The 13,169-nt window shown below is 37.7% G+C and overlaps 2 protein-coding genes across 3 annotated transcripts; both read right to left on the bottom strand.

Annotated features, from left to right (window-relative positions):
• Window positions 1-1,048: 1,048 nt before the first annotated feature.
• On the bottom strand, window positions 1,049-6,311 carry prpf31 (PRP31 pre-mRNA processing factor 31 homolog (yeast)). Its single transcript, XM_008322660.3, has 14 exons — window positions 6,140-6,311; window positions 5,305-5,511; window positions 5,172-5,232; window positions 5,009-5,092; window positions 4,813-4,910; window positions 3,427-3,533; window positions 3,165-3,334; window positions 2,860-3,017; window positions 2,678-2,767; window positions 2,389-2,516; window positions 2,094-2,166; window positions 1,603-1,722; window positions 1,398-1,496; window positions 1,049-1,315 (listed from the first exon to the last, which is right to left on the bottom strand). Exons 2-14 carry the CDS (start codon window positions 5,509-5,511, stop codon window positions 1,202-1,204), a joined length of 1,509 nt encoding a protein of 502 aa, XP_008320882.1. The 5' UTR covers window positions 6,140-6,311; the 3' UTR covers window positions 1,049-1,201.
• Window positions 6,312-7,067: 756 nt separating this feature from the next.
• Window positions 7,068-13,163, bottom strand: LOC103387854 (uncharacterized). Of its 2 annotated transcripts, none has more exons than XM_008322659.3 (6): window positions 11,793-13,163; window positions 11,540-11,700; window positions 10,827-10,948; window positions 9,787-10,043; window positions 9,618-9,702; window positions 7,068-8,540 (listed from the first exon to the last, which is right to left on the bottom strand). In XM_008322659.3, the coding sequence occupies exons 1-6, from the start codon at window positions 13,122-13,124 to the stop codon at window positions 8,407-8,409; spliced, it is 2,091 nt and encodes a 696-aa protein (XP_008320881.1). In that variant the 5' UTR covers window positions 13,125-13,163; the 3' UTR covers window positions 7,068-8,406. The 2 variants fall into 2 exon arrangements, with proteins under 2 accessions (XP_008320881.1, XP_008320880.1); XM_008322658.3 differs by having other exon boundaries at window positions 7,070-8,540; window positions 9,787-10,109.
• Between the last annotated feature and the right edge of the window lie 6 nt (window positions 13,164-13,169).

Raw genomic sequence — 13,169 nt, 5'->3', positions numbered from 1 at the left:
AACATTTAAATCATCTGTTCAGGAATCAACTACCAAATATATATATATATATATATATACTGTATATATACACACACACACACACATATATAGACTTATTTATATAAGTATGGCTGCTTGAAGACGGATATGTCCACTAGATGCAAGCATTTGACCAAATCCTAAAAAGCTACAGGGTCCACTTTAATGACCCAACTAAAAGCAGACAGTTGAAATGACAGGAAGTAAAAATGTTTCACATCAATTATAAATGGATACGATTAACGTTGGACAACAGACCACCCCACCCTTTACCTCCCATTCACCAATCAGACCATGTACTTTGGTGTTCGTCTGCCAATGAGCACAGACCCCAACCCAGGGTGGCCAATCAGGGCTCTCCAGGTCCCACTCCTCACATGCTACTTCAGGAGTGTTGGAAAATACGCTGTCAGACTACTTCAGCAGGTTTTACAGTTATTTGAATGCCTTTTTCTTCTTGTTGCATTTTAGCCTCTAGTTGTGGCAATAGTTCAGCTGAGTGTCTGTAAACTGTTAGTTTTTATAGCTTGGTCCAGCTGGACTGTCTCTGGAAACAGAGACAGTCAGAAATTTTTACACCTCTGTTAAACAGGACAAGGCAATATTACAGTGGAACAATGAGACTTGACATTTGAAATGGCATTGATAATTGGCTTTACAGTCTTTTTAAATGTGTAGAAATATAAACATTTTTGCAGAAATTCACATCCATAACACATCACGGAGTGAAACATTAGAGATGAAGTAACTGCTTTCCTGCAGTAAAAGTTTTAATTTAGTTATTTTGTTACATCGTATTAAAATGGTGTATTTAACCCTTTAGCAGACAATCTTATCAACCATGTGCAACTATGCCTTTAAGACATTAAGCAAGTGTAAAGGGAATACATAAGAACAAAATAGGACTGGATGAGGATTTTACTGTAGTACAATAAAATAGTGCATTAAATTTAGTATTTTCACAGCTGAACTGCATTATTCCACAACTATACCATAGTACGATTTATTCAAAAAATACACATACACATTTGATGTTTTTACATTTTATTGAAATTAGGAAAAAAAGGAAGGTGATAAAATGTAAAAAGACAACACATCTCTATGTGTGGAGATGAAATCAAATATCAACTTGAAATCAAGTCTTTATGGTAAAGGATGAGTCTGCGAGTCCCAAAAGGTTTTAAACCTTATCATCCTTTTTTACTTTGAGAAACTCTGCCATATTGGAGAAATATTTCTGGTTAGCTTCAGCCACCTTCTTCTCTGCAGCTTGGGGGTTGACAATCTCCAAACCCTGAGGATGAAAGAAGAGTCTGAGCTAGCTGTGACCTGCACACCTCGCAGACAAGGTTTTAATAAATAAATCAACTTTTTACCTGCAACGGTGTGAACGCCACACTGGAGCTGGTTCCAGAAGATCGATCTCTGACTGTTGACTTTCCTCCATACGTCATGCTCTGCTTTTGCAACGTCCTCTGTTAATACACATTAATAAGTCAACTTTAAAGATATCTTGGAAAAGTTTGATAATACGCTTATTTTTAGGTTATATTAATTCAATTTCAAACCAAAACCTTTCACCTGAAGAGATTTGGAGATCCTTGCTTTTGTGGCCTCATTGACCTGAGCCTGCCTGACTCGACCACTGCCACTCTGACCCAGACTGAAGCCCAGGTCCTCTTGATACGCATCATCTTCGATCTACAACAACAGGAAAAAAAAAAAACGTAGCTTTATTGGTGCAGCTGCAGTTAGGGATGCACTGGTACAGACACCAGTATCAGGCCCAACACAGTATAAGTGATGTATTATATACTTGAGACATTTTAAACGTTATTTTAAAATCTGTTCCCTTTTCATGGGAACCTCTGTCAACTTTGGTCAACACATTCAGACTAAATTTGTCTTTACACTCAAAGCAATTTTTCCCAGTGTGGCACAAACAAAGAAAATGTTTAATATGACTTTTAGGCTTATATATTACATATATTACAGGGTTGCCATAACCCTGCTATAAGAACACAATAAATAGTATCACTGGAAATACCAGCAGAACAAAAAAAAACACTGACCTCTGCAAAGGTCATTCTGTTGGCATGTTTTCTGATTTCTGTGAGTCCAAGACGCTCCTTCATTTTTCTATACCTGCAAAGAAAGACCAAAGACTAAGAACAATAAAAGTGTTGTTCCTTTACATTTAACAATGAAGTTTTGACTTCTTCAAGTGCCCTGAACAGCTGATAAACATTATTTAGTCTTAGACCATGTGACATCCTTTCTGAGACCTTTAGATGAAGTGGGATCAAAGCAAATGAGAATAAAATCATTTGTAAATAGAACGTTTAAAGGTTGTGACCGGTTGCAAACCTCCTTCCTCCTCTCTTCTTCCTCTGGCCATCCAGTGGAGCTGGCAGAGGCTTGACTTGCTTCACAGGGGGCGGTTCTTGCCATTTATCAAATTTCCTTTCAATTTCTTCTTTCAAATCATAACCAACCTGAGAGAAAAATAATAAACATGTTGGAAATTGTTTATTGATCTCCATTATAATATTTTATTTGCTAAATAATTAAGATAAAGAAAACCATATTAGCTTTGTGTTATACTCTGCCCTAACCCCAAGATTTAAGTGTGTACATTCCGTTTACGGACGGTCACCTTGCCATCTGAACTTCCATGGAAACTGTCCACTCGTGCAGCCAGTGTGCACTTGGCTGCCACCAGACGGGCTGCCTTCCTCCTCAGGTCCTGGTGACAGAAACGGTAGAGTCTGATGTGTGACAATGTAAAAATGTCACAGTAAACCTTGTGTTTATGCGTGTGTGTTTAATTGGACTCACGGGTGGTAGTGATTGTACCACATCACAGTGGTAAATAAATCCTGTGTGAGGAAGCAGCGATGTGCTGCTGAAGCCAGACAGGGTTCTCCTCTGGGCTCCCAGCAACATCAGGTTACAGGCCGGCATCTTTGACAGATTAGTGAGGCCGCCAGCAACACCTGAGCAGTGAAGCCATAGAGGAAGTAGGAGTTTATGCAAATGTTATTAGATACACAATGTTGAAAATAACTTTAATTCTATTGATCATAAGACGAGACGAGATATCCTTTATTCATGCGGAAATTCACTGGTTGTGTGTGTCTCACCCATGATCTTTGCAGCTGTTGATGCTCCAACAATGACAGACAGATTAGGAGCAATGAAGGACATTCTGGACTCTACATATTCATATATTCTGTGTTTTGATTGGTTAAGCTCCAGAGCCATATCACATGCCTCCTCCAGCTGCTTCAGTTCATCCTCACTAAGCTGTGACCTACAGGTTTGGATAAATTAGGAGACACCACTTTCTCTATATTGTTGTATAACAAAAACACTGATGCAATGTGATGACAAAAAGAGACTCACCCTTGTGTGGTGGAGGCAGTAACACTGACAACCATAATAGTTGCATTTGTAAGGATTTGCTGCAGAGTTTCATTGTTCTTGCATTTCTCTAGGTTGTTCCCCAGTTCCTAAATGAAAAGATGAGTTAAATTTAAAAAAAAAAAAAAAAACTATTCCATAAATTGTGGCGAGACAGGCCACATCTAATTTTCATCAGGTCAATATACAGGGGGTCTTCAGTTTACAAACGTCCTCAGCCTTTGTGGTTGCATCGCCCCCTCCTATTAATTTATTAAGAAAGTCTTGTTCCATCATTCTGACGTACAGCGTTAAAACTCAAAGTGGACGAATACGTCGGCACACAGTCCTATACGCAGAAGACACCTGAATGGTGAGACAGGTGAGCGACACACCTGTGAGTGACACAGGTTCCGACTTATGGTGAAAACTGAGCTGCGTAAGTAGAGGACCCCTGTCATGAAAATGGTCTGTACTTGCTTGTTTTCTTTTTTAATTATAAAGATGACAAAACCTCAGAGTTCAACCATAATAGGACAGCAGGAAATGATGGGTCAATGTGACAGAACATCTGTCCAATCAGAAGAGAAATAAGCCAGTAAAGAAGTTAACCTCATGTATATGGTTGAAGAGTTCTGTTAGGCAGTTGGACATGAAATTTTCTCAAGATGACATTTCGCCTCTCAACCAAGAGGCTCCTTCAGTTCTACAAGTTTTCTCATACATTTCATGTCCAGTTGCCTAACAGAACTCTTCAGCTTTCACCATTACTTGGACGACTGAGAATCTTCATACTCATGTATATTGTTTCTTAGAAAGAGTAAAGTAAAGAATAACAAGAATATATGAGGCAAACCGAGTGAATAGGAAGAACACAGAAATATTAAGTACATACCATTAGGTGATTTAGCTGGTTTCAATGTAACAGAAGATTACACTATAATAATGCTTTAACAAGATAAAATCCCAGAACGTGTTTATATTTTAACATGAATATTAGCCTAATGTCAAAAACTCTGAACACAAAACGAGAATCATTGTAATGTAAAGTAGTGTATCAATGTCACTCTTTAAAAAAAAAAAGCTTTAACTACTACTGTAAACATACATTTGATCTTGCTTAGAAACAGCTGTGATAATATGCTATAGCAATCTCCAGGGAAAGACAATAAGCTCATAGCATAGCAACAAACAAGTGTGGTAACAGTTGGTGATCACCTGTTCTGAGTTTGAATATGCATGTTATATATTGACATATCACAAGGAAAGTAGTCATTTTCATTTGTACTACAAGAGCAGTAACTTTATACTTCTTAACATAAACCTAAACAGTCATTAGTAAAGCAAGACTATTAGTGTAGCCACCACTCAGAAACAAAGATGACTTACCTTGACCGTGCGGATGTAATCTAAAGAATCTGGAACCAGTGACTCCAGCTCTGGAAACCTTTTTGAATATTTATCTCTTGTAAACTTGTGAATTATGTCTGAAAACATTGTGAAAAGAGAAAACAAGAGCAGAATAAGAAGTCAAACTAAACAGGTTACAAGTTGTAAGTACTACTTGCTGCAAAAGCAAACTCACTGAGCTCATTGTCAATTTCTACTGTTAGGTTGTTGGCTGCTACAATCAGTCTGTATTCAGGGTCAGCTTCAACTGGACCTGCCACTAAAAGAAGCAAAAAATGTTGAGACAATAGGACATTTGACAACCCCCTAAATTACTAAACAGAAAGTGTTACACTCACCTTCTGAATTTTTGCGCAGTTTTCCACTATATTTTGAAATTTTTTCCATGATCTCTGAAAACTAAACAAACAAAATATTATCAAACCGTTTGTTACAAAAACCTTGCTAACTACTCCATGAACAATCTCTCACTTGTTTGCTATTTCTGAGTTTGGCAATGGATGTAACGCTCTCAGCTTTACTGTAGTCCACCTCCATCTCTTCAGGGATATCTTCCAGTCCCTCTGTACGTCCCTCCGTCGTTTCTCCATCACTGTCTTCTCCCTCTGGATACAGCCCATCCTCACCCTCATCTCCAGCCTCCTCAAGGTCAGCCAGAAGCTCATCTGCCAGAGACATCTACACAGAACCAATTCAGCTCAGACATGATACCAAACACTTATTCATCTGCAACATAAATGTGCTTGAAACTGTTTTTTAAAGATTCTAAAAACAGTGACAAATTATAGGGTGCGTTATACTTATATGTTTTTCTTTCTAAATCTGCTATCTAATGTTATCAATTTCGTTGTGGTTGTAAATTGTGCAATGTTCAGGCTCCCAAGAGCCGCTAAGAACATACCTAAAGTGATACCGTTTGGACACGGTTCGTTTGAATTTCCAAACAAGCCGTAGGTAGATTTAACTAAAATGAACTTAATCAACACTCCATTCAAATACAGGAAAATGTCAGCCATAATATTATGGCAATACTCTGGTTATAATGCGACAGACAAACATAAAGAAGCTATAACGCATTCGAAATAAATATTTGTATATTAGGTCAGAATGTCTCCAGATACGTTGCATTGAGTAAAATCAACGATTAAATAAAAACAAGTTATCTAGGTTATCTACTTCAAACGTCAGTATAACACGTTTAAGTGTTTTGCTCTTAAGTTAGTATGAATAGACTGCATTAGCGGGTTAGCATTAGCAAACATTTTGAAAACGTTATTAAACGCCATTGTTTGTGCTGTCTACTTACCTCTGATTACAAAGATTCCTTTTTGAATGAAAAAGGCGAAACTAAATGAATAATAATAATATTTAAGATATTGTCAGAATCTAAATACTTTTTTCTCACGTAATACCCACGACAGAATTACTCGAGCAAATCAACATTGAAACGGGTCTTCTCGTTTCCGCTAAAATAATCACATCTCGGTAGACCACTGCTCCTATCGTTCGGAGGTGGTACTGTGCAAAGAGGACGGAAAAAGAAGATATTTTATTTTTAAGATAACACTTTATTAACAGGGGGTGTAAAATCTGTAAAACACACAATTACATTGAAGAGACAAACAATGAATTACTTTAGGAGTTGTGCAAATTTGACTTCATTGCCAGTCACTGGGCACAGAAGATTTGATTTTTAAAATAACACTGTTTACAGTTGGTGTAAAACTGTAAAACACGCAGTTATAATCAACAAGTTTATATAAAAGAGTATAAATTAAAAACAATCAGCAAATTGAAGAAGAAGAAAAGTACTTTGATTTTTAAAATAACACTTAATTAACAGTAGGTGTAAAAATTAATTTAGGACCTGTGCAAATTTCAGTTCGTTGCCAGTCACCTGGCACAACAGCTCCTCATGAGGCCACTGTTGTTTAAAAGTGTCAATGTTGTCTGTAACTGAGCCTGCACAGAGCCTTCGTGCTCGCTACGTGCAGGCTCAGTTGTTCTCCGTCATTGTGCTTTAGAAGGGGACCGGAAGAAGGAGAATTTTGTTTATTTATTTATTGAGGAAATTCAAAAACAAGTCCAAATTCAAAACAAAAAGATTGAAAATGCTAAAATCTTTACTGTTTCCTTTTTTCCGTTTTTAAGACAGCGATGTTTTAAAAACATTAAGTTAGCTAAATAAGAAAATAAGACCCAAGTTAAATTACATGAATTTACCATTATTGACAAATCTATTATATTTGTGCATATTTTAAAAGGTTTACATTTCACATTGTGCCTTATTGTTGTTGTTACGGTGGGGGTTTTTTATGTTGTTCTCTGGCTGTGACAAATACTAAACTCCATATGATTTTTGTCTTTAAAAGTTCAGCAACAGCATAATTTTTTGTAGTTTTTATTTTCCATTTATACATCATCCCCTGAAAACCATTTTAAACAATACATGTTTGAAAACAACATTTAATCTGACTAAACAAATCTGAACAGACTATGTGAAACTGGACTGCATGATGGAATCTTCTAAGTAGAAAATGGCATAACGTAACAAATACACATTATTTACTGATGAAAGGCTGCACATTTCCATGCTGAGCTTCATTAATGTCAATAAACATGGTTAAAGAGACAGCTTCAGATTCATAGACATAAGGAAAATAATTAAACATTACAAGACATAGTTCCTTACAGAAGGGCATATACTAGCAAGTATAATTATACAAAATACTTTTTTAGCAATTAATATGTTTGGGAAAATACTTTTGTTTTATACCTTTTATATGGGATCTTATAGAATAAACTAGATAGGTATACTATCCCAAACAAATAAAAGGCAAGTGCAGAAAATGATAAATAAATAAATAAATAAATAAATAAACAAGATTTGACAAATTTTAGTGGAAACAAAACCCTTGAGAAATATAGCTGTTTGAATTCCCGTGCAGTCTAAGAATACATCTAAAAGTAAACAAGTCTAAAAGGATCATGTATACACTTGTATGATGATATTTGTACAAATGTAAAGGAGTTTCTTCCATTTCCTGGAGGAGAAAAGCAGTTACTTGTTCCAACACCTGTCTACAAGAACAACTGGCTGAATAACTGACTCACTGAGTGACTTTATTGGATCATTTCTTTCAGGAAGCGACTGCTTGACAGCAGTCTGATTAAATAGACAGATGAATGGACATGAAAAGTGCATTCCCATTATATTTGGGTGGCTTAAAAACAGAACAAAGATAAGCTGGTACACAGCAAGACTCTCACTGCATAGCTGCTGGAATTCCGTTTCACACTTTCTTCCTAACATTTACTGCCTTTATCAAAGATTTCTTGAAGCCGCAGGCTGTAATTAAACTCTGTAAACAATGGCAGGCAGGAGCACAAACAGTCTTGGTCATACAAAATCATCTTGCTGGTAAAACCTGGAATGTGTCCAGCTTTTTGAATGGGAGTCTCATTCTTCCAGGTACCTTTTTATTAAAAAAATAGCCTCTGGTTCAATGGCTGGTTGTCGGGACAAATCCAAGAAGGTTCTGCTCTCACAGTTCCTGTGATGTCACCCAAACATCACACCAAATGGGGTTCATCAGCCGGGCTTACAGTGAAGCGTGATGATGTCACTGGATTGGCTCCCACAGTCGACCTTGGCTTTAATGCTAAACCATCTTTCCTTTTAGTTTCCTTGCTTTTGCTGTTTGGCCCTAGTGGAAATAAAATGAAACATGTGTAGAGGCATGATGAGCAAGAAATACAATTATAATTCTATTTGATATTTGGCAACCTTTTCTACCTTTTCAGAACAATACAAGTGTTTGTGAAAACAGGGTTTGTAATTCAAAGAGTAGATAATAAATAACTATTAATGGATGATGTGATAGAAAGATAAGAATAATAAAATGATTAAATTAGTAATGAATATACAGCTCTGGGAGATATTTGAAATAGGAACTAAGTCTGCAAATCTAAGCCTCAACTTTTGTTATTTTTGAAATGGGATCAAGAGTACATGGAATATGAGAAATTAAGACAAAAGCTCAGGGTTTTATTGTAGATTGGTGGATTAACGCCTCTGCTCAGTGCCACACATCACAGATGGATTATATCAGAATAATCCAGGATGCATGTTTAGAGAGAAGTGAGGCGGGATTGCAGAAGGCAAATGCAAATTAGGGCAACTACAATCTTTAACACATTATTAAACATAGGTCAAATATAAATATCAAGTATGTACGTGTACGTGTTTGCAGTCAGTCTGTGACTGGCAGTCTGACTGACACAACAGTCAGATGGACAGATTAATATTGTTGAGGGCAACGACTGCACTGAAGTTCAGACAGGTGATTGTCAGGTCTGGATCTGCTGAAAGTTTCTCTCCGTCTAAGATTTTCCAACTATTAACAACTTCTGTGCATTCTTAGAGTTCTAAAAAAAATCTCTGTGGTGGCAGCGGGGCTATTTTATTGGAGGGAACATCCATTTGTGAATGTTGGATAAACAAATGAAATTTGACTTGTTTTCCCAAAGTGTTGCTCCATTTCTTTTAGTTTTGTTTTCTCTTGGAAAATAATGATGATGAATCTGGGTTAGGGTTAGGGAAGAAAATCATCTCTCAAATCAGGGGATCTCAGCTGAATTGAGCTTCAATGATGGTATTCACTATCTATCCTCTGTAGTATTACACTGAAAAAAAAATCTAAAAAGCTTCAGCCACTTACAAAAAATATATAAACTTAAAATATTAATAAACTTTGACCGTAAATGTTTTTTTCTTTACTTACCATGTAAGTCCAACTTGGAGCTTTTGACAGACACTGGTGTAGGACTGGTGGATGCTGACATGCTCAGCTCGTTTGTTGGGGTTTCCTGTTGTAATGAAGTAGCACAGTCAAGCCTCAGTCTATAAATCTGAAATAACACACTTAAAAATGAAACATGTTTTAAAAATACCTGATCAAAAAGATAGATAGTGACATCATCAAAAAAGGACACGTTTCGCCCTCTGTCTTTTTCTCTGTCCATCGGTTCCTTTGGTGATTTCAGGAGACTCCTCAGACCGACACGTTTGTCCACGTCGGTCTCTGTGACCACAATCACTCTGCGTGTGCCTTCATCCTCCAGCTCATCCTCATCCTCATCAGAGTCCGCCCCCGATGACAGATCTCTCCGCCTGCTAAGCCGACTTCCAATTGGCCCATTATTAAATCCTTTACCAGTGGGTGGAAGAGTCAAAGCAAGAGGAGGGAGGGTGAGAGACAAACGAGCTAATTTAGCTGTAAAAAGAAGAGGAAACAACAGGTATGGGGAGGGGGCAGCCGTTATACTGTGTAAATAGAGATGAAACTGACCAGTGACTGGACAGCACTTATGGCAAAACTTGTCATTAATGCTCAGGAAATGGAACATTGCCTTTTCTACACACCCCTGGTTACCCACTGAACTTATTACTAGGAAAGGCAACGTTTGCACTTGGAATTTATTTCACTTTTTTAATGATTGGACATTTTATTTTAAGACAAGAAAAAAAGTCCTGAATTGTTCATATTTCTTAAAGTAATTTAAAAAATAATACAAAGTTTTATTTGTGTTTTAAAAAACTATTGGAGAAAGTAGGTGAGCAGAAACAGTTCTTATTTAGTACCTCATGCCAGTCACCAAGAATTTAATTTTGAAAGTTGAAAACAGTACCTGTGACAGAGTGGACTTTTGGGAAAATGTTTCTTGATACAATAAAATGTTGTTTTGTTGGTAATATTACCAGTAAAACATCACTGAAGAGTTTCTTTGTTAAAAAAATAGACAGAGCCAGAAAAGCAGATGGAAAAAATGTTTTTGTCTGCACATGTTTGGTTTGATAATGGGGTATGAATGGGGTCTGATTGGGGTTTGATTTAGGTGTTGATTTTCTTCCATAAATTGTCAAACAAAAAGAGTTCAAATAAAAACCTATTTGAAGTTGTATTAAATGATATCAGTTATAACTGGCATACCTTTCATTGCTTGATTTGCAGTGTTCTGAGATGCTGAGACTTCAGGATGCTTCATCACAGTCAGAGGCTCAGCTTTAGACTCATCAGAACAAATCGTGAAGACACTCTCCTCCTCCTTTTTACTAAAACAGAAAAAAATTATGGCTTTAAAATCCAAAACTTTATTTTTAAAACTTTGGCTGCTATCAGAGAATTGAGGAAATGTAATTTTAGATCAAGTAAAACATCAACATCAACATGTGATATTGATCCCTTTGATGGTACGTTTTATATACGCGTGTGTGTTTTTGTGTGTGTGCACTGCAAGAATCAGCACAGCAGTGAATTTCCAATGGTAGTTTTAGGTTCCATCAGTCCATCAGTGTGTTTCCTTCTTGAGGTCACAGTGACATTTACACCTGTAGTCAACTTAGAGGGAACAATTTAGCTAGCACTACAGGAAACCAGAGTGCCTGGAAAAAAACTCCATACAGAAGGACCATTAGTTACAGGGACTGAACCAGTTACTGTAAGGCACAAACACTAGCCACTGCTCCACTATATGGGTCTTGCAAGTACTTAAAATCTTTAACATTTCCAGTGCCAGATTCCTATGAAGTGGTAACTGTTTTGTGACATCAATATGGTGCTCAACACGAGGTGCTCCTTTATCACAGCATGCAGTGCCTGTTTTTTCTTGTGAAAGAAAGTGTTAATTCAAACCTTGGTCTTACCTTTCATCTTCTCTCTGCTCTGTGACAATGACCAGCTCGCTGCTCTCTGTGATTGGTTCACCCCAGGGCCGCAGCATCACCGTGTCTTTAATGGTCTCCCCCCAAAGAACATTGGTTTTCACATTTTCACTGAGAGAGAACTGCAGCCTTTCTTCACACACCTGAATAACACAGTTAACAAAATTACAAAAATGAGATTTAATTAAAAAAAAGATAATTTTGCAATGAACAGTGCCAAAGGAAACAGAGTCACCTGCATCATCAGGCCATTCTTTGTGGTCATCTTAGAGAGAGATCCTTGGTCTTTGACTTCAGACGTCTGAACCAAAGATCTCAGCAGGTCATTGCTTTTCTCCTGTGAATCCAGAATAATAGAGGAGGTGGACTTCCCCATCAGATCAGACTGGTCAGAGATTATGTTCAGCTTGGAACCAAGGTTGCTTAGATCAGGAGCAGCAGTAGGGTCACATGTTTCCTCACTTTTCTCTTCATCATCCATGGTGTTCTGGTCAGGTGTTCTCTTTAAAGATTCTAGGATCTTGAGCTTTCCTAGGAACAACTCTCCCAGGGCGTCCCCTTCATCCCCAGATATGCAGCATAATTGTTCCAGTTTTTCAAAATCCTCCAGAGGTTCTTCATCCAAATCTTTCCACTCGGAAAGCAATAATTCTGGGAGAGTGTTGAGGGGGGGCTGTGGTGGAGATGGTGTCATTGGGGAGTTTTTCTGTATCGTGTTATTATAATTGTTTTGAGTTTCACTGTTAAATGTGGGGTTGTTGTCATCATGCATCGTTACACACACTGTGGGAAGTTGAGCCAAGATCTCTTTGTGTCCCCCTCTGTCAGGTGAGAAGTGCTGTACCGGTGGCTGTGAGATGCCTATGTTGCTTTCTAAGGAAACGTATGACTCTGCATCAGTGCAAGCAATAAAATCCTCAACACTAATGTGACTGATGAACTCCTGTGCCTCCGACGGTGGGCTCGGAAAAGAGTCATCTAGACTTTCCAGTTTTTCATCTTGCACATAAAGGTCTATGCTTAGTGGAGGACTGGGGAAATCCACCGAGCTGAAATGAGAATCTACCTCCCCATGGTCTCCAATATCACTGGGAGAATTTGTGGAATTTAGTGGGGACGTGTTTTTGTCATCTATGTTAATTATGCTAAACCCATCTTCTATATGACTCCCACAAAGCTGTGGTGTCTCTTCTGTCACTGAACTCAAATGTGAAAAATTCAAATGATGAGTTCCAGCGATGAAAATAGACGTATTTGCCTTTTGAACAAAATCTAGGTTGTTTTCTACAACAGAGACAATGTTATTACCTGAGTCTACCTCTTCTTTTTGGTTCATGCAGAGCTTATATGGAGACCATCTGTTCAAATTCAAATTCTTTTTGGAGTCTGCTGAGTCCAGCCAACATTTCTCATCCCCGACTGTGTCTGTGTCTGTGTTTGATGAAATCCATCTACAAGTGTACTCTAAGTCCTCCTGCTCTGGGATTTCTACATTCCCCCGTTCAATATCTGGGAGTTCTTCTTCAGACTGCCTGTTGAAACTGTACTTGTCTCCTAGATTCTCCATATTTTCCTCCTGTTGTACATCCTCCTCATTGACAGCTGAGCAGTT

The sequence above is a fragment of the Cynoglossus semilaevis genome, chromosome 13, assembly GCF_000523025.1.
Source record: "Cynoglossus semilaevis isolate Cse_v1.0 chromosome 13, Cse_v1.0, whole genome shotgun sequence".
Taxonomy (NCBI): domain Eukaryota; kingdom Metazoa; phylum Chordata; class Actinopteri; order Pleuronectiformes; family Cynoglossidae; genus Cynoglossus; species Cynoglossus semilaevis.
Note: the sequence above shows the minus strand (reverse complement) of the source record. Positions and strands in the feature narration are given on the sequence as shown.